At 53.0% G+C, this 22,365-nt stretch overlaps 1 protein-coding gene across 1 annotated transcript; it reads right to left on the bottom strand.

Annotated features, from left to right (window-relative positions):
* Positions 1 to 1,572: 1,572 nt before the first annotated feature.
* On the bottom strand, positions 1,573 to 22,040 carry Oas3 (2'-5'-oligoadenylate synthetase 3). The gene is made up of 16 exons (XM_087903755.1): positions 21,803 to 22,040; positions 18,526 to 18,808; positions 17,728 to 17,903; positions 16,992 to 17,239; positions 15,680 to 15,833; positions 14,872 to 15,333; positions 13,879 to 14,161; positions 12,634 to 12,809; positions 11,210 to 11,460; positions 10,740 to 10,884; positions 8,538 to 8,711; positions 7,253 to 7,538; positions 5,630 to 5,805; positions 4,732 to 4,970; positions 2,843 to 2,990; positions 1,573 to 2,657 (listed from the first exon to the last, which is right to left on the bottom strand). Exons 1-16 carry the CDS (start codon positions 21,974 to 21,976, stop codon positions 2,646 to 2,648), a joined length of 3,387 nt encoding a protein of 1,128 aa, XP_087759881.1. The 5' UTR covers positions 21,977 to 22,040; the 3' UTR covers positions 1,573 to 2,645.
* Positions 22,041 to 22,365: the final 325 nt, after the last annotated feature.

Raw genomic sequence — 22,365 nt, 5'->3', positions numbered from 1 at the left:
GCCGAGTCCTGGACCATCGAGAGTACTGGCTCCCTACAGGAACCCTGAAAGCAGGAGGACTCTCGAAGTTCCTCTAAGTGAGGCCAAGGACAGAAAATGACTGCAGGGGACGGACACTGGTGGCTCTCAGGGACCCTGCCTCGGCCTCCTGAGTGCTAGGGTTGTATATGTGCGAAACCTCACCCAGTCCTAGCTATGACCCCCCTGGAACTTCTCCCCAGGGCCATGACCTGAACAGAGCTCAGAGGACTCACTGCCACCAAACCATGGTGTCTGCTGTCAGAGATGGAAGGGCTTAGGTCAGCACGGCCTCTCCGCGCCTGAATAGCCATGACCTCACTCCTCACTCACTCCAGCCTCCAGCCACCCCAGTTCTGGACTGGCCATTTTGGCAAAAGGGTTCAAAGTCTGCGTGGTGGGAACAGGGGCTGGGATACTAGGCCGTTGCCCAGTCTGTTGCAAAATTCCATGGAAACATAGGTCTCTTCTGGTGACATTTGTCTAGACCACAGGTTTTCAAGCTGTGGGTCTCGACCTCTCTAGGTCGAACAACCCTTTCACAGGGGTCGCCTAAGATTACTGGGTAACACGTATTTCCAATGGTCTTTATATGTCTGCCCACATGCCGGTATGCCCACATACGAGTACCCTGAACTGTATTAAAGGGTCAAAGCATTAAGAAGGTTGAGAACCACCAGTCTAGAGCTCCGAGGATGTTGTGACCAGCAGCCATCAAGAGACATAATTTGGGGTCTGGTTGGCATTCTCCATGAGTTGCCTAGGTGAGGTGAAGTTGGGACCAACCCCACTGGGGTTGCCTGGAGCCAAGAGCGGGAGACACCCTCACCAGGCTGGTTGCTGTGGGCTAAGCTGAGGAGGCAGGAATGGGCTGCAAGGCTGAAAATACTAGGGAGGCGCTGTCCTCCTGCATTCCTGTTGTTCTGTCCCAACTGTGGTCCAGGGAGAGCCAGGCTGTCTGAGACACTCCTGATGGGGGATGGGCAAGTGCAGCCACCTTCCTCCATTTCTCGTTCTTCTCCTGTGGAAGGATCACTGCCATGCCCACCCCTCAGGTGGTCCCTCTGGAGGACCCTGCTGTGGCCACACTGCTCCTGGTATCTGCCACTTGCTTCCTATGTGCAGGGCTGGGACATTCATAAGCTATGTCTCCCTATCCTCCACCCTCTGGTTCCTAGCTGTCACTTAGACTCGGCTAGGGGATTGGAGGCATTTTCTCATTTAAGACAGATAAGTAGACATTTGTCCTGGAGACAGCCTGGCATCACCCTGGCCCTGGTGGGAATCAGAGGACAAGGGACAAACACCGCCCATCCACAGTCTACCCATAGTCTGGCGAAGGTGAAGATTCTTTCTGGAAAATCGGTTTCTGGGTCAAGGGCTTGCTAACCCATCCCTTCCTGTCCCCCTCATGACCCCTGTTTCTATTGCATTTGGGAACATCAGACATCAGGAGGCAGAGTGGCCTGACCTTTCCTGGGGAGACGTGAACAAATGTCTGTTCAACCCAGACAGGGTACAAAGACTGAGCAAGGAAAAGATGCCGAGTCTAAGTGGTGAGCTAATGGGTTTATTGGGGTTACTAATGGCACACGTTGGGGGTTGCAGGGTGTGGGTGACCCCCAAGCACTGCATTATCAAAAAGCCTCAGCTTTCATTGGTGATGAGTCAGGAAAGCTGTACCCCTGCGCTCCTCACTTACTCTCCCAGCCCTAGGCGCTACCTCCTGAGGGAGCGGGTGGAGGCACAGGCGAGGCTTGGGGTCCTTCCTGCTCCTTCTGCGTCCCCAAGGCCCAGGTGTCACTTGTTTTGCTTATGTCATTATCGTGGCTGTGGACCCGGGTGTTCTGTAGCCAGCATCACAACCTCTGCCCCACGATGGCCACGGTCACGTTACATGGGGAACATATCTGGACCACAGCTGGGGCCTCTCTGCAGGTGGAGGGATATACCAGAGAGGAGCGTGGCTTCTTGGCAGCGCTGGGCTGCTGCTGGGTGTGGCTGTGGGGGTGGGGACAGGGCACCGTGGGTGCTGAAGAGCAGACTGGCAGAGCCTGAGGTGTCTGGATCCTCGGGTGCTTAGCATGGGAGTCAGGGACACTGGGATTATCAAAGCAGAGGTCAATGAAGCTCCACTAGGTGGGCAAATGGGGGAGGAATGAGAGGGTGGTGGGTGAGCAGGCAATCAGATGGGAGACGGTGTGAAGGGGGCACACAAAGACACACATACATATACACAGATACATGCATATATATATATATATACATGTGCACATATACACACATACATACATATACATGGACACGAGGTCACATACAGACACACACTAAGACACATAGACACACAGACACACACAAACACACATGCAGACACAGATACACACTGACAGATACACACAGAACACATGTATGCATACACAGACAAACAGACACAGACATATACACATGTATACACACAAAGACATATATACATGCAGACATACACAGACATATGCACACACACACATGCACACACACACACACACACACACACACACACACACATCTGGCTCAATACTCCAAGTCTCCCACACTGAGGTCTGGTGTCATTTTCTCTCAGCTGATGTGACTACTGATCTTTCTGGACTTCATACAGAAGCCTGTGGGAAGGAAGACATGCTGGTTACCTTAGCATCTCGGCAGAGCTGAGACCACACACGTACAGGTCCTCAGGGGCCATGGGTGGGTCCCGTCCCCCGTCCCCCGTCCCTCAGAGAGGATCATGCCTGCTCATGACCATGTCCTCCCCCAAAGGATGCTCTTGTCTTTCTCACATGCCTCTCACCTTCACCAGCCATGGCTTGATGGGGGTGCCGTCCTTGTCCATGCAGCACAGGGCAGATGTGCAGGTTGCAGCCTTCTGGGCAAGCAAGTCCCAGCGTGCATTGTGGCCCAGGTTGCCTGTTGGGTCAGCTGGATCCAGGATGATAGGTCTGCAATTGTACCCAAGGTCAGTCTTATCACCACAGTGCCCACCTGCGACACTGGCTGGGCTGTTCTCCACTCCCTAACACTACAGGGGTCATGGCCAGGACCTCGGGGCTCCTCAGTGCCCCAAGAGCACACTCTAGGGCAGGGGTAGAAGAGAAGAGACATATGGAGTGGGGTGCGGTAGCAATGCCTGTAATTCCAGCACCCTGGAGGCAGAGGCAGGAAGATTGTGAGTTTGGAGCAATCTGGACTACACAGTGTATTCTAAAGGGTTGGGGGTGGGGGGAACTGGCGAGATCGCTCAGTGGTTGAGAGCACTGGCTGCTCTTCCAGAGGACCCGAGTTCAGTTCCCAGCAAACATATGGTAGCTCACAACCTCTGTAACTTCAATTTCTCCATGGGCACTGCACATGTAGTGCACATACATACAAGCAGACAAAAACACGACACATATAAAATCTTAAAAAAATCCTTAACAGGGAAGGAAGGAAAGAAAGAAGGAGGGAAAAGCAGTTGCATGAATTCCACTTCTTCAGGCTGTGTTCATTACTAACCACTCACAGTGCTGCTCTTCCTCCTTGAAGCAGGCATTGCTAATCGATTACAGCCCTGGTTCTGCCACTGCCCCTCCTAGCATCCGTGGCAGACATCATCAGCTGATATATATCATACATCAGACCCTTTCTCAGGATACACTGCCACTGCCTGCAAATGGTCAGTGTAACGTGTGTTTCGGGGACAATCCTGCTTATCTCTGTCCCCATTTCAGAGGTGGGCGTGACGGTGAAGAATGGCACATGCTTGTGTAACCCGAAGGCTGCTGATGAGAAGCTGCCAGGTATAAAGAGTACGAATACCAGATGCCCAGTTACATCCTAGTTTCCAAGGAATCACCAATGCGCTTGGTGTTTGAGGCGGGATTCTCATGATGCAGCCCAGGCAGGCTTTGAACTTGAAGCCCTCCTACCCCCAGCCTCATGGTTTCATTTTATTCTCTTATGTGTACCAGTGCTTTGCCTGCATGTATGTCTGTACACAAACATGTCTGGTGCATGGAAGCCAGAAGAGGGCATCAGACCCCCAGGAACTGGAATAGGTAGTCACGAGCAACCGTGTGGGTGCTGGGAATGGAACCTAGGTCTCTGCAAGAGCAGCCAGTGCTCTGAACTGCGAGCCATCTCTTCACACCCTCTAACTCAGCCTCTTGTTGTGATTACAGATGTGTGTCATGGCATCTGGACACTTTTTTTTTTTGGATAGGTCTCACATAGCCCAGGCTGGCCTTGAATTGGTTTTGTAGCCAAGGATGACTCTGGACTTCCAGTCCTCCCCGCACCTCCTCACGAGTGTAAGTTTCACAGCTGTGAACCACCACACCCAGCTCATGCAACGATAGGGATGGGCGCTGGGCAAACCCTCCATCAGCTAAGCCATGTCCCAGCTCTCACATTAAACATAAAAAGCACATGTATGGCCCAAATCTTGCATGAGGGCCACTCAGACTGGCATGCTATCTAATTTGTCTGCACTTGAGTTGAACTTGGAGTTTTGCATCTATTTCATCTGACAACCACATTTACAGGTGGCCAAGAAACTGACTGACGCTCTCCTCAGGCACTAAAAGTACCACTCTGAGTTGCCCAGTTCCTGAGAGCAGGCCTTGCCCTTCCATCTTCTGCCAATAGGGAGGCAGGAAGTGGATATTGTGGGTCTGAGGTAGAGGAGTCTGGGGGTGACCAAACCTGGGCTTCTGAAGTTGCAACTTCAGGAAGTCACCGATGGCCTTGTCCCCGGCATCGTAGTTGACGGTCCAATAGATGCACAGTTGGCGGTACTGGCCAACCAGCTCCAGCACGGTGCGGAAGCCCTCTGCCATGTTGAACTGGGGATTCTGGCTGCCCTGCTCCCAGGCGTACACGGTCAGGAGCTCCAGCCCATGCTGGGGTGGCAAGGAGCCCTTCCCCTGGACCGTCTTGTTGCACTGGGGAAGCAAGAGAAAGCAGATGTGCCGGTCCATGTCGGCAACACAACAGCTAATGCCTCACCTGGTGGTCAGAGGGGCTCCAGGGATTGACAGGTACACCCCTAAAACTTAACCGAGCACCGTTGTGTGCCAGGCGACTGACCAGGCATCCACCCTTGGCACAGAGACACAATGTGTTAGCTCCGCTCTTGGGTGTGTGTTGGTGTGTGTGTTGGGGGTGGGGCTCAGGCCTCACGCATTCCAGGCAAGTGCTTTTACCAGCCCCTCTCCATGAACTGCATCCCAGCATGCCAGTTACTTATCATTTTGAGACAGATTCTTGCTGAGTTGGCCAGACTATCCTTGTGCTCACTCTGTAGCCCAGGCTAGCCCTGACCTTTCAATCTTTCTACATCAGCCTCCTACGTAGCTCAGAAGAGAGGCCTGCACCAGACCTGGCTCGACCTTGCTTTATGGATCTGCAAACCAAGGTCCTCTGGGTGGAATGTGACTGACCTCACACACTTGCTTATGGCCAGACACACACCCCTCCTGCTAACCCCCTCTACTCCCACCATCTCCTCCAAGAAAAGTACTCGGGACACAGTTTCTGGGACCCAGCATCGCTGTGAGTATGCGTGTGGGAATTTGGTCGACGGATGGCCCCCGTGCCTAACCTGTTGGTACCAGTGCTTCACCAGCCGGATCAAGCTCTTGAGTTTGGTGGGACGGGCGCTAACGAAGTCACGCTGCAGCTCCGTGAAGCAGGTAGAGAATTCGCCTGCGTTGCTGTAGCTGTGGATTAGGTCCTTGTAGACCTGGGGATCAGGCCTAGAGCCAGACCTCAGCTGGCCTGTACAGTGGGAAAAGGTTAGAGTCACTCTGTCGTCTAGGGAGCCTGGGTGAGCCAGTTTACAAAGCTGGTCTGAGAGACCTGTAGTATCCCTTGTCTAAGGGTGACCTGAGACCCACTGGGAGGTCACCAGGTTTTAGTGAGGGCGTAAGCATGGCGTGGTCCATCTTAAAACCCTCATGAGAGTGGAGTTCTTTGCCCAGATTTTTTCTAGCCACCTGCTTGTCTACCATAAAGAAAGTCTTGCCTGAGAGTCAGCCTAGGGAGTGGCGTCTCTAACCCTTATGATGCCCTCTCAGTCCACTCAGGGAGGGGGCTTCAGTGGTCATTAGACAAAAAGCCTTCTTCAGACACCAGGGCTGCAGGGGGCATGGGGCAGGGGGCAGGGGACCACGGCTGGCTCTGAGGACCTAAACAGAAGCAGACCAGACCAGTTCATGCAAGTAGGACCAGAGCCCACAGAGCATCTAGATGCCTGCCTGTCTCACCCAGGATGTGGGTGCTCCAGGTTAAGGTTCAAGCCCAGGGGCAGAAGACTGAGGTGCCTGCTTAACATATCAAAGTGGACCTGACCTCCAGGTTCTCCAAGAATCCCCAGTTCCTACCTGTTGCAGGGTATGGCTGGCACACCCCACGCTCTACCTTGAACTCTCCAGCCCAGGGGACTGGAGCTGTTTTGCCCCCCCTGGGAGGGGGCTCTTCCCTGTATAATCCAGACATTTTGTTTACCCAACTTTTTTGTACCTTTGGCATCCTGGCTGCTGCACCTGACTCCCCTCTCCCTGTCTCTTCCCTTCTCCCTCTCCCCACATGGCCCAGTTCAGCCTGGTCAAGTCCAGTGTGGACTCTGCCAGATGTCCCTGTCTCTGACTGTGTTCTCTGCTTTATCTACAAGAAACTTTCTCCTCCCCTATACCTAGGAGCGGCCATGTCCTTTCCTTTCCTTTCCTTTCCTTTCCTTTCCTTTCCTTTCCTTTCCTTTCCTTTCCTTTCCTTTCTTTTCTTTCCTTTCTTCCTTCCTTTCAAAGGTGTGGCCTTGTTGGAGGAGGCTTTGAGGTTTCAAACACCCACTCCAGCTTCCCTGCTCCTTCATGCCTAGAAATCAGAATGAAACTCTCAGCTGCTTCTCCAGTATTGCCTGCTGCCACACTCCCCTCTAGGATGACAATGGACTAATTCTCTGAAACCATATGCAAGCCCCCAATTAAATGCTTTCTTAAAATAAGAGCTGCCTTGGTCATGGTGTCTCGTCACAGCAACAGAACGGCAGCCAAGACAGGTCCTCTGCAAGAGTAGTATGTGCTCTTAACTGCCTGGCCAGGTCCTCAGCCCCTCCTCACCCAGCATCTTTGTGGGAACCAAAAGTGGGGCCTTGCCACATCTCGCATGCCTGTGATGTGGATAGGACCGTGCCTGGAACCACTCTGCCTGTGTCCGGGAACCTCACCGAGGGCGTCAAAGGCTGGCAGCACGTCAAAGTCCACGCTCTGGTCCAGCAGTGTCTGGGAGGTCAGCGAGAAGCTGAGCACTCGGGGATTCTTCCTGTTGGAGATCTCAAACTTGACATCGAACTTCTGCTTCCGCTGGCATGCCTCCAACTGTGCCCGGATCTCTGAGATGACCTCTGCCCGGTGGCTGCCTTGCTCGGAGAACTGGCGGAAGCAGCTGAGGAACACCACAAGGTCGGCATCGGAGCGCCCTTGTAGAGCTGTGCCTTTGGCAGAAGAACCGCCCTGAGGAGGACATGGAAGGTGGCTTGAGCCCTGAGTGCGCTTTGATGTCCCACAGACTGTGTGTGTGTGTGTGTGTGTGTGTGTGTGTGTGTGTGTGTGTGTGCACACGCACGCATGCGGAGATCAGAGGTCGACACTGGTGTCTCCACCAATCTCTATTATTATTATCGTCACTATTTTGAGATGAGGTCTCGCTGAGCCTGGAGCTCACCAATCTCTATTATTATTATCGTTTTTTTAAAAAAGATTTTATTTATTTATTATGTATACAACATTCTACCTCCATGTATGCCTGCAGGCCAGAAGAGGGCACCAGATCTAATTACAGATGGTTGTGAGCCACCGTGTGGTTGCTGGGAATTGAACTCGAGACCTCTGGAAGAGCAGCCAGTGCTCTTAACCACTGAGCCATCTCTCCAGCCCTTATTGTTATTGTTTTGAGATGAGGTTTCGCTGAGCCTGGAGCTCACCAATCTAGCTGTGCTGACTGACCAGGGAACCCAAGGGGTGGTCTTCTCTCTACTCTAGAGTTTGGGTATCACTGACACTCTCCGTGATGCCAAGTTCACACAGTGCTGGTTCTGGAAATCAGGGATTCCTGTATGCCAGTTAACTTCTCTGCCAGCAATGTGCCCTCCAAGAAAAGAGAATCCCCTTTCTGGAGGTTTAGCACTGCCAAGGGCTGCCACATGGGAAGACATACACAGTCAAACCAGTTTTGTAGATTTATATGGAAATCAGATGACTGATTGTCATTAGGGTTGTTGATAAATTTCTTGTGTTTTTAGTTTAAAAAGAAAAATAAAGGCAGATCCATGCACCAGAGAGAACAGCTAGCCCTGGTACCCTGTGGATGTCTCTGGATCACAATGATTGCACTCCAGCTGAATCAGCCACCTTGTTCCTTTGCTGTGGACATGGACATCACTAGAGCCCACAAGGTGGCTGGAGAGGGGTCCGGCCACGGAGTCCCCTCACCTGCAGCTGGCCAGGCCTCACCTTAACCACCTTGAGCACCTTGATGGGAGAATTCCGGAAGCAGTTTTCCTTCAGGAAGGAGCATATGGTGTCTACAGCTTTCTTTACTTGATCCAGGAAATGGCGGTCAGGCTGGAGGAATTCGCTGATGAACTTGTCCAGGTCCCTAGCTGGGGTCTGGTGAAGAAGGGCTGGCTGTAGAGAGAAATGGGCAGTGCTGGCTGAAGCAGGATGCTGGGGAAACCCACGTGTTGGGCTTCAGCGTTCCAGAACGATGCTGCTCCCACGGTCTCCCACGTCTCCCGCACCCATGGTCCTTCCCCTCTGACTGGTGTGTCCCGAAGTAGCACAGAGGTGCCTGAGCTCCAGATCTGTTTCTGCCACTGACACAGAGCCTCAGTTTCCCTTCCCCATCTCAGTGGATCTTGTGTGTCAAGCCAATGGAGTAAGATTGTATTGACTGTGGCCTAAGTTTGATTTGTTTTTCAAAGATTCGTGCATTGCATGCTGGGTCCTCAGTGGGGAGGGGGTGCCTTTAAGGTGGAGCCTTGCAGAATGTGCCTGAGGGTGGAGTTAAGATAGTCCTCAGAGAATCCTGAGTGAATTCTGACAGGGAGATGTGGCAAGAGCCAGCCTGGCCCTATGTAGCCGTGTGGCATCTTGTTCCGGAGTGTACTGTGTTCCTTCGGCACATGCTACCTATGCCATCATGCCAGCACCATCACCTTGGTCCATCTTCCCTATGGAGTTGCCTGGCTTCAGGTCTTTTCTACAGTCACAGAAATGGATTAAGACGGTAGCTGTAGGTGGCTTATGTCTTGGGTTTTCTTCTCCAAGTGCAAAGCCCGAATATTTAACTAGGGCCTTATGTAGAGATGGGACACGGGGAGGATGCTGCTCAGTTTAGTTTTGTCAACTTGACCAGATCCACAGTCATCTGGGAAGAGCGAACCTCAGCTGAGAAAATGCCACCCTCGTACTGGCCCATAGGCAAGCCTGTGGGCATGTTCCTGAGTAATGATAGCTGTGGGAGGACCCAGCCTGCTGTAGGTGGCGCCACCCCTGCCCAGGCGGTCCTGGATGGTCTGAGCAAACCACGAGGAACAAGCCAGTGGGCAGCACTCCTCCGTGGCCTCTGCTTCAGCTCCTGCCTCCAGCTTCCTGCCTCGTCTTCCCTCAGTGGTGGTCGGTGAAGTGTGAGCATAAGCCAAATGCTGTCCCCTCCTCAGGACGCTGTTGGCCATGGTGTTTATCCCAGCGCAGAAAGCCAACTAGGACAGGGAGGCAGCAGAGGGTGGACGGGATGTGAAGCCGGGCTTCAGCCAGGCACAGGCTTGGGCCTCAGGGAGCTCGGGGGTGGGGACTGAACCCCCTATAAAGGCAGTTTATTGTTTCTGAGTGTCACCAGGGCACGGGCTGAGGTCAGCTCTCCAGAGTAAGGGGAGCTGTCACCGTCAGCGTTCCTAGAGACTGGGGAGGTGCATCCTGGCATCAAGAGACCTGGAGGGGAGCCTACAGTGCTCACCACCCCAGTGAGCCCACCACCCCGGTGTCCTGTCTCCTTAAAAAATGAAAACATAACATTTATTATGTGGCATACGATGCCCGCACCAGGTGTGTGTGTGTGTGTGTGTGTGTGTGTGTGTGTGTGTGTGTGTGCACGCGGTAGATCATCTGTGAAGGTCAGAGGACAACTTGGTGGGGTCAGTTCCCCCTTTATGGTGTGGGAGAATTGTCTATAATCTGTCAATCATATTTTAAATAAATGCTGATTGGCCAGGCAGGAAGTATAGGTGGGAAAACCAGACAGGAAGTAGAGGTGATGCAATGAGAACAGGAGAATTCTGGGAAGCAGGAAGCCCCCTCCGCCACTCCTGCTCATATCACCGAAGAAGCAACATGTGAGCTGACAGCTGAAAAAGGTACTGAGCCACATGGCTAACACAGACAAGAATTATGGGTTACTGTAAGATGTAAGAATTAGTTAATAAGAAGACTGAACTAATGGGCCAATCAGTTTATAACCTAATGTAGACTCTGATTTTCTTTGGGACTTGCCGGTTGTGGGGTACTGGGCAGGACAGAAACCCCAAGCAGCCAGCCCTCATGTTATACCTTTCCACCTCCACATGGCTTCCAGGAACTGAAGTCAGGTTGTCTACCTTGTAGTCAAGGTCTTTCCCCGCTAGGTCATCCCAGTGGCCCCAGGGCACCATCTCTTACCATCACATCCCAGGGTGGCACAGGAGTCCCATCTCTGCTCTGAAGGCAAACTTGCGACTCCAGAGCGGCTGCCTCCCGAGCTAACAGTTCCCAGCTGCCCTGGCCCACGTTCCAGGTAGGGTCGGCAGGGTCCAGGATTAGAGGCCTGGGGACAAAGCAGATGGAGGAGGGGAGGTACAGTCAGCGATGAGCAGCTGGGAGGAGCCGAAAGGAACATTAGATGGAGTCCAGGCCAACTGCCTCAGTCAGAGAGCTCTTGGGCCCCTTAACTTTAATGACGTTTAACGGTGCCAATCAAATGGGCTCTGGAGTCCTCTGGGGCATCCAATGTACCTGCTTCCTCATCAGAATGCAGAAGCAAGTGGGGAGGGTGGGATGGGTGATCCAAAGCCCACCATGGCTCCTCCCACGCACGCAGACTCCAGGAGGGAGGCGGAAGATGGTATTGAGGCGGGCTGGGGAGTATGCACCTGGCTTTCTGAAGCTGGCTGAGAAGATGTGCTCTGAGGGCCGGGTCCTGTATGCTGTAGTTGTCTGTCCAGTAGACACAGAGTGACCGATGCTTCTGGACCAGCCTCAGGATGGTCCGCAGGCCTTCAGCCATGCTGAACCCCGGTTTCCCACAGCCTTGATCCCAGGCAAAGATCGTCAGGAGCTCCAGGGCGTAGGCTGGGGGCAGAGCAGCACCTGCTGTCTCTCCTCCTTTATCTTGAGTGGCAACCTGTCACCCAAGCAGAGATCAGTCAGGGTGGCCACCTGGAGGCTGGTTCTTGGGACTTTGGAAGAGGCAGGGGTGTGTGTAAAACAGAACCTCAGAAGAACCGGGTCGCAGAGACATCCTGGATGATGCTTTGTGTTTTATGGATTGGGGAAGCTGAGATCTAGAGGGGGGTTGTGACTTGTCCCAGGTCAGACCATGAGTCAGGGAACTTTGGGTGAGACTTTCCTCAAGGAGTGTGAGGAGCTGTATGGGAACGGGGGCTGCAATCTGTCCATCATAGTATCTCATCACCCACAGGCCGCAAATGTGGGCTCTGGCAGGTGCATGTCGAACACAGTGGTTGTGGACTAAGGTCCACTTACAGGGCTGCTGCACTGACCAGAGCATCTGCGACTCCGAGGAGGTTGCAACGCTGCAGGTCCAGAACTAGGGTTTATCTCTAGCACCTTTGCGGAACTCTGGGTCTGACTTGGCATCCTTATGACTGTTCCACAGAGCCTTTCGGGATGTGTTGCTCTAACAGTTAGCTTCCACCAGCCCAAAGGCTAAAACTGTTATCAATAGCATAGGAGGCTGTTACCTATGCTATTGCTGTTACCCACCGCTGTATTTCAGAACTGTCTGATCTGTGCCTTTTATTTTATTTTTGTAGTATTTTTGAGACAGGGTCTCTCTATGTAGTCTTACAGAGATCCGCCTACCTCTGCCTCCTGAGTGCTGGCATTAAAGGTGTGTGTCACCACACCTGGCTTAGGCTTTCTTTATTCTGTTCCCATGAAATGTCAGGAGACTGTCCCCATGGAGCCTGGAATTTGGTGACCTAATCCTGCTTGCTTGCATTCCAGTCCAGGTTATACTTTTATCCTGGAATTTGGTGACCTAATCCTGGTTGCTCGTATTCCAGTCCAGGTTATACTTTTATCCTGGAGTTTGGTGACCTAATCCTGCTTGCTTGCATTCCAGTCCAGGTTATACTTTTATCCCCTCTGAGGGGAGAGCTGATTTTTGTTCTTGTCAGTGGCGTGAATGCGAGATGGCCTTCAGAAGAGGAGGTTCTAGAAGCTGCCCAGGATGCAGCACAGCTTGAAAAGAGGAGGTGATGGGGACCATCATAGGCACTTGGCGGTTATGACCGTGACAGTGGCGGCTTCCCGGGATGGGTAGGGTGCTCACCTGCCGGTACCAGTGTTTGACCAGGAGCATCAGGTTCTTAAGCTTGCTGGGGCTCTTGTTCACAAAGTTCCTCCGGAGCTCTGCGAAGCAGGCTGCATGCTCCCCGGCCTGGCAGCCGCTGCTGAGTAGGGAGGAGTACACCTGCGGCTGAGGCTTGTCGCCAGAATTCAGCTGCCCTACAGAAGTAGAGAACATGAGTGAGCCACCAGCCCACCCAATGCACGGTTATTGGTGTAATTAAGCTCCGCATCAATGACTCAACACCCCCGCCAGCCATGAGGTAAAGATCAAATAACATCAGAACTAGTAATCTGTCTTAGCATCGATACAAGACGTAACCCAGGCTGACCTGGAACTTGCAGCAATCCTCCTGCCTCAGCCTTCCACGTGCTGGGATTGTAGGTATATGCCACCTGGTTCCTAGTTTTCACTACCTCCCCCTAACTCTGCAATGAGTTCTGGAGTGAGACAGGCCTGGGTTTGAATCCAGACTGCGTGTACTAGCTCTTTGGGTCTCGGCTTTCTCACCTGTAAAAGGGGTTCGTGAGGCTGGGGTGATGGCTCAGTGCATGAGAGGAATGACCCATCTACCTGTGGGGCTCTCAGTAACAAATCACAGATGAAGAAGTGGTTCCCCATGATAGAGGGAATGTCTTAAGGATGGGTGATTTAGTACTTTAATGACTTGAAACAGGACTGGAGAGATGGCCCCGTAGCTAAAAACACTTGTTCTTGCAGAGGACTTGGGTTTGATTCCTGGTGGCTCACAACCTTCTGTAACTCCAGTCCTGGGGCACCTGACACTCTCTTGTGGCTCCTACAGGTACCACAAGCATGTAGCCCACAGGCAAATGCTACCATACACATAAGATAAAAATTAAAAAGAAACAACAACAATTCGAATCTGTACCTACACTTACACTCCTATGATCCCAGAAGACTTGGGAAGCTGAGGCAGGAGGATGGCATATTTGAAACCAGCATGGGTTGCATATCAAGACCCAGTTTAAAATAAAATGAGTGGAGAAATCAAGAGAACAGCAGAGATGGGGCAGAGGGTCTGAGGGCAGAGAAGAGAGAAAGAGGGAGACAAAATTCAAACAGCTGCATGGCTGACTGGTTCTGGGGGAAGGTTTGCCTCAAGATTTCCCAGAGAGATTTTCAGTGCTTGGTGAATCCCAAGGAGTACGGCGGGTACCCCTGTTCCATGGTCCCTGGTTCCCTGGGGTCCCACCACTCTCTTACCTACAGCATCGAAAGCAGGTACCACACTGATGTCCGCCCAGCTGTTGAGGTCCGTGGACACCAGCCGGAGCTGCAGAGCGCTGGGTCTATTCTGTTCAGGGAACTGGAGGCTCAGTCCATGCACTGGTTCCTGCCACCAGGACTGCAGCTGGGTCCGAATGTCACACAGGATCTCTGCTTGTTGGGACCTTTGGCCCTTGAAGTCCCTGAGGACTTTGTAAAAGATGACAAGTTCCACATCGCAGCCGCCCCTGAGGTCCGTGCCGCGGCCGAAAGAGCCGCCCTGTGGAAGGAAGTCAGCTCAGACCTTGGACTCTCCAGGAACCCTAACTGTCCAGGAACCTGGGAGTTGCGCCAGCATCCCCTGCAGTGGCCTAGGATGTGGCTTTCGCTGATGTTGGATCTGGACCTCAGCCCAGACCTGGGGCCCAACCCTGAGGAGTTTCAAGAACTGAGTTGTATTAGTGGGGCTGGCCTCCGGGTCTGCTGTCATGCCCATAGACCAACACAATGTAGAAAACCCCTCACTGAAAATGTATGAAAAAAAATCCAAGCATAAAATAAATTTTAAAAAAGAATAAATAAAGAGAAAACAAAACCAAAGCAAAAACAGTTCCTTAAACCTACAGTGGTCCTCAGCTCAGCTGGCTTGGCTTTGGATGGCCCAGCAGCATGGCCACCATGCTAGATTAATGTGCCCAACATTGGCTTCTGCAAGAATGGGAACACAGGGAGGGCCATCCAGGCTAGCCATGACATAGGACATATGGGAAATACCTGAAGTTATAAACGTAGTTTTGATTTGCAGTATGGCCCGCTTGGGTTAGGGGGCAGCTCCACTTTAAGCGGAAGTGTGACTTCCTGGCCTACACCCAGCCAGCGCACCACACCTACAAGGATATCCAGCTTCCCTGGGCACCTCAGCTCTGTTGCCCCCCTGCCCACCGTGGTTCCCTGGGGGCATCCCCACGGCACCTTCACCATAGGACTCACCTTGCTGACCCTGGAGACTTTCTGCTCACACTTCTCCCGGAGGCAGCGCAGGATGCTGTCTATGGCCTGCCTCACCTGCTGCTGGAACTGGGGACTTGGTCTCAGGTGGTTCTGGATGAAGGAGTCCAGCTCCTTGCTGGGGATCTGTGACAGATCTGGGCCCATCACTGACCCATCAGTGGAGATGCTGGTTGGAGGCACACTTAAGGATGGTGTGCTCTGGGTGATGGAGACTTTTAACACTGTTTCAGGGACAGTTCTTGGAGGTGCTGGCTTTTCGAGGTTCTTGTTGGTTTTACAGTTTGTTATGTTTGGCATGGCAGGGACGTTGGTGGTTGACGTCAGCGGTTCTGGAGCTGGGTGCAAAGGCTGCGGGCCGACCCTTGGTCGCACAGCGTTGTGGTCTGGGTTGTCTTGTTGGATGGGGTGGCCTAAACCCAAGACGCCAGCACGTGGCAGGCCCTGGAAGGGAGTGACTGAGCCTTATCAGCCAGAACTGACGTTTGTCTCACCACCCAGCCTTTCTCTCAGTCTCTCAGCTGAGGTGACTGAGGCTTGGGGAGGGGGGAGAGAGTCAAGGGAGAAGTGGGTCTTGGTGTCCAGCAGGACAGATGCCCAGATTGGGAGATAACTGTGAGAACTTCTAGGTAGACGCACATACCCAGAGAGAGGGGGACACCACAGACAGCCCCAGGTGCTCTTCCCTGAAACCCGAGCTGGGTGATACTCCCATTGCCCCACCTGTTGCACCCTCCAGCCCCCGGCACATTAGCGTCAAGCCTGGGGGCCCTGGCGTTCCCTCACTCACCGGCCCCTCCCAGGGCTGCTCAGGGGCGCCAGATGCCTGCAGGAAGCATCGCTGGTTAAGGCCGGACTCAGCCTCCTTGGCCAGCACATCCCAGCGCCAGGCTGTCCCGTTGCCCAGGTCCCAAGTTGGGTCAGCTGGATCCAGGATCACGGGCCTGTAATTCCAGAGAGAACAAGGCTCCGAACAGTGAGAAGGGTCAGAGTCAGGGCAGACCTGGTGCTCACCCCAGCTTTGTCCTTTTCAGTTTCAAGTCCAGGGCAGAGACCTCCTTCCTCCAGCCCGGGGTTCTTCATTTGTGTAAGGGTGATATCGCCTGCTTTGCTGGACCTGGGTCCAGAACTCGTGTGGTGGTTTGAATGAGAACTGTCCCCCGTAGACTCACATATTTAAATACTTGGTTCCCAGTTGGTGGAGCTATTTGGGAAGGATTGGAAGGTGTGACCTTGTTGGAGGAGGGGTGTCACTGGGACTGTGGGTGGGCTTTGAGATTTCAAAAGATTCTCCCCTTTTCTCTCTCTCTCTCTCTCTCTCTCTCTTTCTCCTTCCTGTGGATCAGAATGTGATGAGCTCTCAGCTACTGCTCCAGCACTTTGCCTGCCTGCCTGCCTGCTCCCACCCTCTGGAACTGTGATCCCCAATTAAATGCTTTGCTTTATAAGTTCATGGTGTCTCTTCGTAGGAAAAAACCAAGACACCCGGCTGCACAGCAGAGTACGGGGTAGCAATCAGGGTCCGCCCCCAGGGACTCTAGTTCCCACCCCATGATTTGCAATATGGACTCCTGGTATGTTCATTCATCTGGGTTCACATACACCGATGCACACACAAGTGTTCATAAGCCCCAAGTCCCTGAGGAGTAGAACGCAGTTCATATCATGATAATTCACACAAAGGAAGAGCTCACATCCACCAAAAAAGAGTGAACCGCGACTGTATGGGTGGGTGGATCACAAAGACTTCATGTGAAGGAAGAGGAGCCAGACTCTAGAGGGCAGGCAAGCCACCAGATTCCATTCAGTACGACTTAAGAGCAGGAGAGACACTGATGATGAAATCAAAGCAGGGGTACCTGTGGGGTGCTGCTGCCTGGGGGAGGCTACGGGCATGCTGGACATACTCTGTGGCCTGAGCGGTGGCTTCACAGGTGTGAACTGTCATCAACATATATATGTTACATGTCAGTTCAACAGGAACCACAACATAAACTCTGGGTATGGTTCTCTTTCTCACCCCCCCTCCCAAAATAGCCCAGGACTAAGTCATTCCTTAGTGCCTGTGACAGGAGAGTGGGCAGGAGAAGCCGAGGAGATACCTGGGTCTCTTAAGTTGCCTTCGCAAGAACTCCCCAACCACAGGGTCCTGGAAACCGTAGTTTTCTGTCCAGTAAATACAGAGGTCCTTGTTCTGCTGGATCAAGGCCAGGACGGTCCGGAGCCCTTGGGCCAGGCTGAAGTTGTCCTTCCTGCAGCCTTGCTCCCAGGCAAAGATAGTGAGCAGCTCCAGGGCATAGCTAGGGGGCAGCGTGGCCCTTGTGGCCCTTGTGGCCTCCCTTGTCTGCACCTGTGAGGAGCAAGGAGGGCTTGGCTCCATGAGGGGAACAGAGCTGGGGCTCACAGCACCCCACAGCCTGAGCCTAGGGCATTCATCCACTTACCCCAGGATCCAGCCCCCACCCTCTCATTTTTTCTCATCCACCTGTGGGGTTTCAGAGTGACATAAGGGAACGGGAAGGAATGAGTGTCAGGACCCAGTAGAGAAATTAACATGCCTGGTGACATTCAAATTCAACTATTTCCAGTGACAAATGGCTCTTCAAGACAACAAAAAGACAATCCACAGACTGGGAGCACACATTCACATTACTATAACTAAATAAGGATCAACATCCACAATATGTAAAGAGTACAAGTGAACCAACAAGAAGTCAGCTCACAAAAGAAAACCATAGACAAAGAACATAGCAAGTGTGTCCTGGAAAGACAATAAAAACGGTCACTAAGAAGATAAACCAATCAGTCTGCAGGCTGGACCCAGCCAAGCAGCCTCACCTGGCGGTACCACTGTTTGACAAGCAGGATTAAGTTCTTAAGCTTGATTGGACGAGTGTTCACAAAGTCCTTTCGGAGTTCTGTGAAGCAGGCTGCGTGTTCTCCGTCCTGGCAGCCACTGCGGAGGAGGGAGGAGTACACCTCAGGTGTGGGCTTGACTCCAGGGCGGGGCTGTCCTGGGGGCAGCGAGGGAGCAGGTTAGGAAGGACACTGGGCACTGAGCTCAGCCTGTCCCTGGGAGGGCAGTTGGCTTGAGGAGAGAGTGGGTTGGATACAGGGTTTGGGAGCCTGAGAGGAAGAATGGGTTTCAAGGTGGCTGAACAGAGAGGAGTTTCCGGCTAAGTCAGGGGGCCTGGCTGTTGTGGTCAGGAGCTGGTCACAGCGAAGCACAGGCGACCAATGGCCTGCACCTTGTCCTCACTCTCAGCTGCAGATGGAGGCGTATTTTAGAATAAGTCAAAGCCTAGCTAGAAGATGTTTAAGAATTCAAAATTCTCATAAAGAGAACGTTTTCATCAGCCCCTTGTTCACTTAAGTCTTAGTTTTCAGGGCTGAGGGAAGTCAGAGCTGCCCAGTGAGGGACAAGCACTGAGCTCAGGACCACAGACCAGCAGGACTATGCCTTCCTGACTCCTGTGGTGTCTAAACTGGATACATTTAGGCAAGAAACTTAGGTTCAGAGAGGGCTAGGGGCCTTCCTAGGTCACACAGCAAGTGAGTGGAAGGTCAGAATGCAACAACCTATCTTTCTCCTAACGATGGCTCCTCCGACTCTGAATCAGGCCGAGGACCCCTCACCCAGCACATCAAAGGCAGGCACCAGGGTAACATCCATCCAGTTTTCCTGATCAGCTGACATCAGCCGGAACTGCAAGACGCCAGCCGCCTTTGGCTCAGAAAATTGAAAGGTCAGTCCAGGCCCAGGGTGGCGTCCCCAGGACTCCAGCGACGCCTGCATGGCACCCAGGGTCTCCGTGCGTTCCGTCTTCTGGTCCCCAAAGCTCCTGAAGCAGTTGAGGAAGATGACAAGTTCGGCATCACAGCCACCCCTGAGAACTGTGCCCCGGGCATAGGCTCCTCCCTGTGAAGAGAAAAGACAGCTGGGGATCTCACGAAGGACTGGGTGGGCCGTGTGCGCTGAGGAGGCAGCTCTCTGCATCCAACACCAGGCAGAACCCCGGGCCTACTGACGGCAGCCAGGCCTGAGCTCTGGAAGAAGGGACTTTAATCTGTAAACTTGTGATTGTCATTTGATGCTGGGCACCGGTCGCCGCCTTTTCCTTTCCTGTTTTAAAAAGATTTTCATTTCATGTGTATGAGTGTTTTGCTTGTACATATGTATGTGTAGTGCATGTGTGCCCAGTGCCCACAGAGCCAAGAGGAGGAGTGCTGGATCCTTTAGAACGGAAATTACATTCAGTTGGGAGCTGCCAGGTGGGTGGTAGGAACTGAACCCAGGTCCTCTGCAAAACACAGCCAGAGCTCTGAACCCCCCAAGCCATCTCTGCAGCCCCCTTTACCATTTTCACATGTGTGCATATTTGCAATGTGTGGGCACACACATGCATGTGGACATGTGTGTGCCTGGGGATGCTCTAAGTTGATCTCAGAACTCATTCCCAGTCAATCCTCCGCCTTACTCACCGAGGCAGTGTCCCTGGATCAAACCCAGTCCTCGCCAATATGGCTAGTCTTGCTGGCCTGCTTGCTCTGAGGATCCTGTCTCCCCCTTCAGAGACTGGGATTATGTGGTCTCCGGGGATTTGAACTCCAGCCCTCATGCTTGTGTGGCAAATGCTTTAACCACCGAGCTGTCCCTCCAGGCTCCATTCTCAGTCCTTTCAAAACTGAACCAAGTGTGGTCCGGTACGTTCAAGCTCACAGTGGCACAAGTATGGAAGTGTGCTGTGACAGGCCGAGTGTTTCTGGTGGTTTGATCTCAGACTTCCGGCCTGAGGACCCAGGAAGGAGACTTCCATGCCCGGTGCCCTGTGCCCGGTGCCCTACATCAGCCACACGTTATCTGTTCCCAGCACACAGCCACCCGGGTGTGGCCACGTATGGTGGCAGATACAGGCGCTTGAGTCTGACCACAGGACGAGAATCAGATTGAGGTACAGGTCCCAACCCAGTCTGAGGCCCTCGTCATTGCAACGATGACTCCAGGACCCTCACTGTTCTGTGGAGGTTATCTCACTCTCCCTAAGGAAGCTGGGATCCTCACCTCACAAGGGAAAAAACGGGAAAACAGGGAGGGGATACTTCCATCTCCCTTTCGTCAAGTCAAAAGCAGAGACTGAGGTCTCAGCTGTCCCCAGTGACGCAGGGAGAGGGTCGTTTTCCTCCCATAGGGTATTGGGTTCAATTTTGGTTTTCAAACCCGTACTATGGGGAGTTTAAAGAGGCTTTGACTCACGAACCCTGTTCCTTCCACCTCTACCCCTGTCCTCTCTGTGTGATTGTGTGGTATCTGTGATGACCTGTGGTGGCCTGCGGTGGCCCACCTCCCTAACCCCAGTACTGAGGGGCCATGATAGATCTGAACTATTCACTTTCTAGAGCAGGTAACTGTGTCCCACAGGACAAGCAGTTTGCACTGCAGATGCTTCTGGGACTGCGGGTCACCTGAGATAGAGGTCCATTCTGACATCAATCCTGAGGTCTGTGACTCCCAAACCCTGTGCCTTCCTTCTTGACTTTTTGGCCAAGCTGGGAGCCACTGCATTCCAAGAGCCCTTTCAGTGGGAGGGAGATGCCCCTGAACCTCAGTGTGGGCCTTGGAACTGGAGCTGACCTTCCTCTCTCAGAGACAAGAGTTGTCAGAAGCCACAGGCAGATGTCAGTCTTGAAGTCCTGTTGGGGTTTTCTAGAGAGCTGTGGATGCCAAGATTTTAGACTGCCATGCAGGATGCCTCATAACCCTGTACTGTACAAAATGATCCTCAGAGCCAAACAACTGCCTGCCATCTACGGGAGCTCCGCTGTGCTTGTGTGCAACAGCTCACCACAGCTGGGCTTGTTGGCTGTTTATGTCCATAACGGATACTCACCTGAGTACCCAGCTCCTCCCTAACACCTGCTGTGTGTGATTCTGCCCTAATTGCATATGTCCTGGGAGGGCTAGGGTAGGTAGGCTGGGGAGGCTGTGTGTATGTGGTGGTCTGTGCAGTTTCTAGAAGGCTTTGTCCCTGCTGGGTGAAGATTTCCCAGTTGGGCCTTTGAAGCTAAGTTCCCCTTCTGTAAATGCTTCCTTCCCTAGACTCAGTAAGGAAGCCCAGGTGATTCATTGGTTCCTGGAGTGACCTGTGTGGGTTTGTACCTCAGTCCTTGGGGTCTAGGAGGAGGGAGACACGTTGTTCCCACCCCCACTCTCCACCTGAGAGGTAGAAGTGAGCTCTGCGTCTTCCAGGGCCCAAGACTCCTTGCACATCTTCAGCTAGGATGCCACCTCAGGAACTGGCCAGTGACCTGAGACACACTCAGGACAATCTCTAGACTCACTGCCCACCCCCAGGTCCCCATGATTCCCCCACTTCCCCAGGTTTACCCAGATTAAGGCAGCTCACAGTGTGTCTCCCCAGCTCTCTCAGCATTTAAAGGTTATACACACAGAGTGTCACAACACTCAGATGACATAATGTGGCTTGGAGAAGTAGCCTCACCACTTTCAGCCTCAGTTTCCCCTTCATAAAGCTGGCAATAACCCCTCCCTCAGGAACCGTGAGGGTCGAGGGAGTCGGTGCAGGTTTAACCAGGTCATGTCCACTGCTACTTAGCGTTTTGTCAAAGACTGGGTCACAGTGGGTATGAGTGTGATCCCCCAGTCTCAGAGCTGTGAGGCCCAGGCAGTGTCAGGCCTAGGGTCTGAATAAGTGTGGGAATGAATGAGGGAGCCTTTAAGAGAGCATGGGAGCAATCAAGGCACCCTGTGCGTTGCTGGCGGGCTCTTACCCTGGATGCGTTACTTGGCATCTTGATGCCTCAATTTCCCCACACAGTGGCTTGCTAAAGCAATATCTCAGCCATCCCTCAGAAGACCAAGCAGGTGACCATCTTGGGGTGTCCCACCTCTCACCTTGGCGATCCTTATCACCCTTGCTCTCTGTGATCCTGGGGCTCCCTGCTTCCGTAGGGCGTTGTCCAGGGACCCCAGAGCGCTCCGCACCGCTGCCGTGAACTCAGGGGATGGTTGCAGGTTGTGGGCCACCAGTTTGTCCAGAGCACTGGCTGGCGACTGGTACAGGTCCATGTTGACCTGTGTCCCCAGGAGAGTTTCGTTTCTCTCTCAGCTTCTTGGGGCGTGCCTGAGGGGCAGGGCTGTCACTTCCTCCTCCTCCCTCATTTCCTCTCCTTCCAGCAGCTTAGGTCGTTGTTGACATTGGCAGTTCATGGCTATGCTTTTGCCTCAGTGTAATTTCTGAACCCCTGGGCGGCCCGGAAACCCTAGAGACCAGGCTCTCTGGGCCAGTGGAGGCTTCCTCCATCTTACCCAGAGACCCAGGATAAGCTGCCACAAAGCACCCTAGTACCAGGGCTGAGGAAGCCTATCAACCCATACCCCAGTTCTCATCTATTCTGTTTTGCTGTGAGGCCCTGTGGTTATGAGATAGACTCTCCAGGCCTCAGTTTTTCCATCTG

This window comes from Myodes glareolus, chromosome 2 (genome assembly GCF_982192425.1).
Source record: "Myodes glareolus chromosome 2, mMyoGla1.1, whole genome shotgun sequence".
Classification (NCBI taxonomy): domain Eukaryota; kingdom Metazoa; phylum Chordata; class Mammalia; order Rodentia; family Cricetidae; genus Myodes; species Myodes glareolus.
The sequence above is the reverse complement of the archived record's forward strand: the minus strand, read 5'-3'. Positions and strand labels throughout refer to the sequence as shown.

Coding starts and splice junctions, on each gene's coding strand:
- Oas3 (XM_087903755.1), bottom strand. CDS start 21,976: ATGGACCTGTACCAGTCGCCAGCCAGTGCTCTGGACAAACTGGTGGCC. Junction 7,539..8,537: donor AGGTGCTCAAGGTGGTTAAG/GTGAGGCCTGGC, acceptor TGTCCTCCTCAG/GGCGGTTCTTCTGCCAAAGG. Junction 4,971..5,629: donor TGAAGCACTGGTACCAACAG/GTTAGGCACGGG, acceptor TTGCTTCCCCAG/TGCAACAAGACGGTCCAGGG.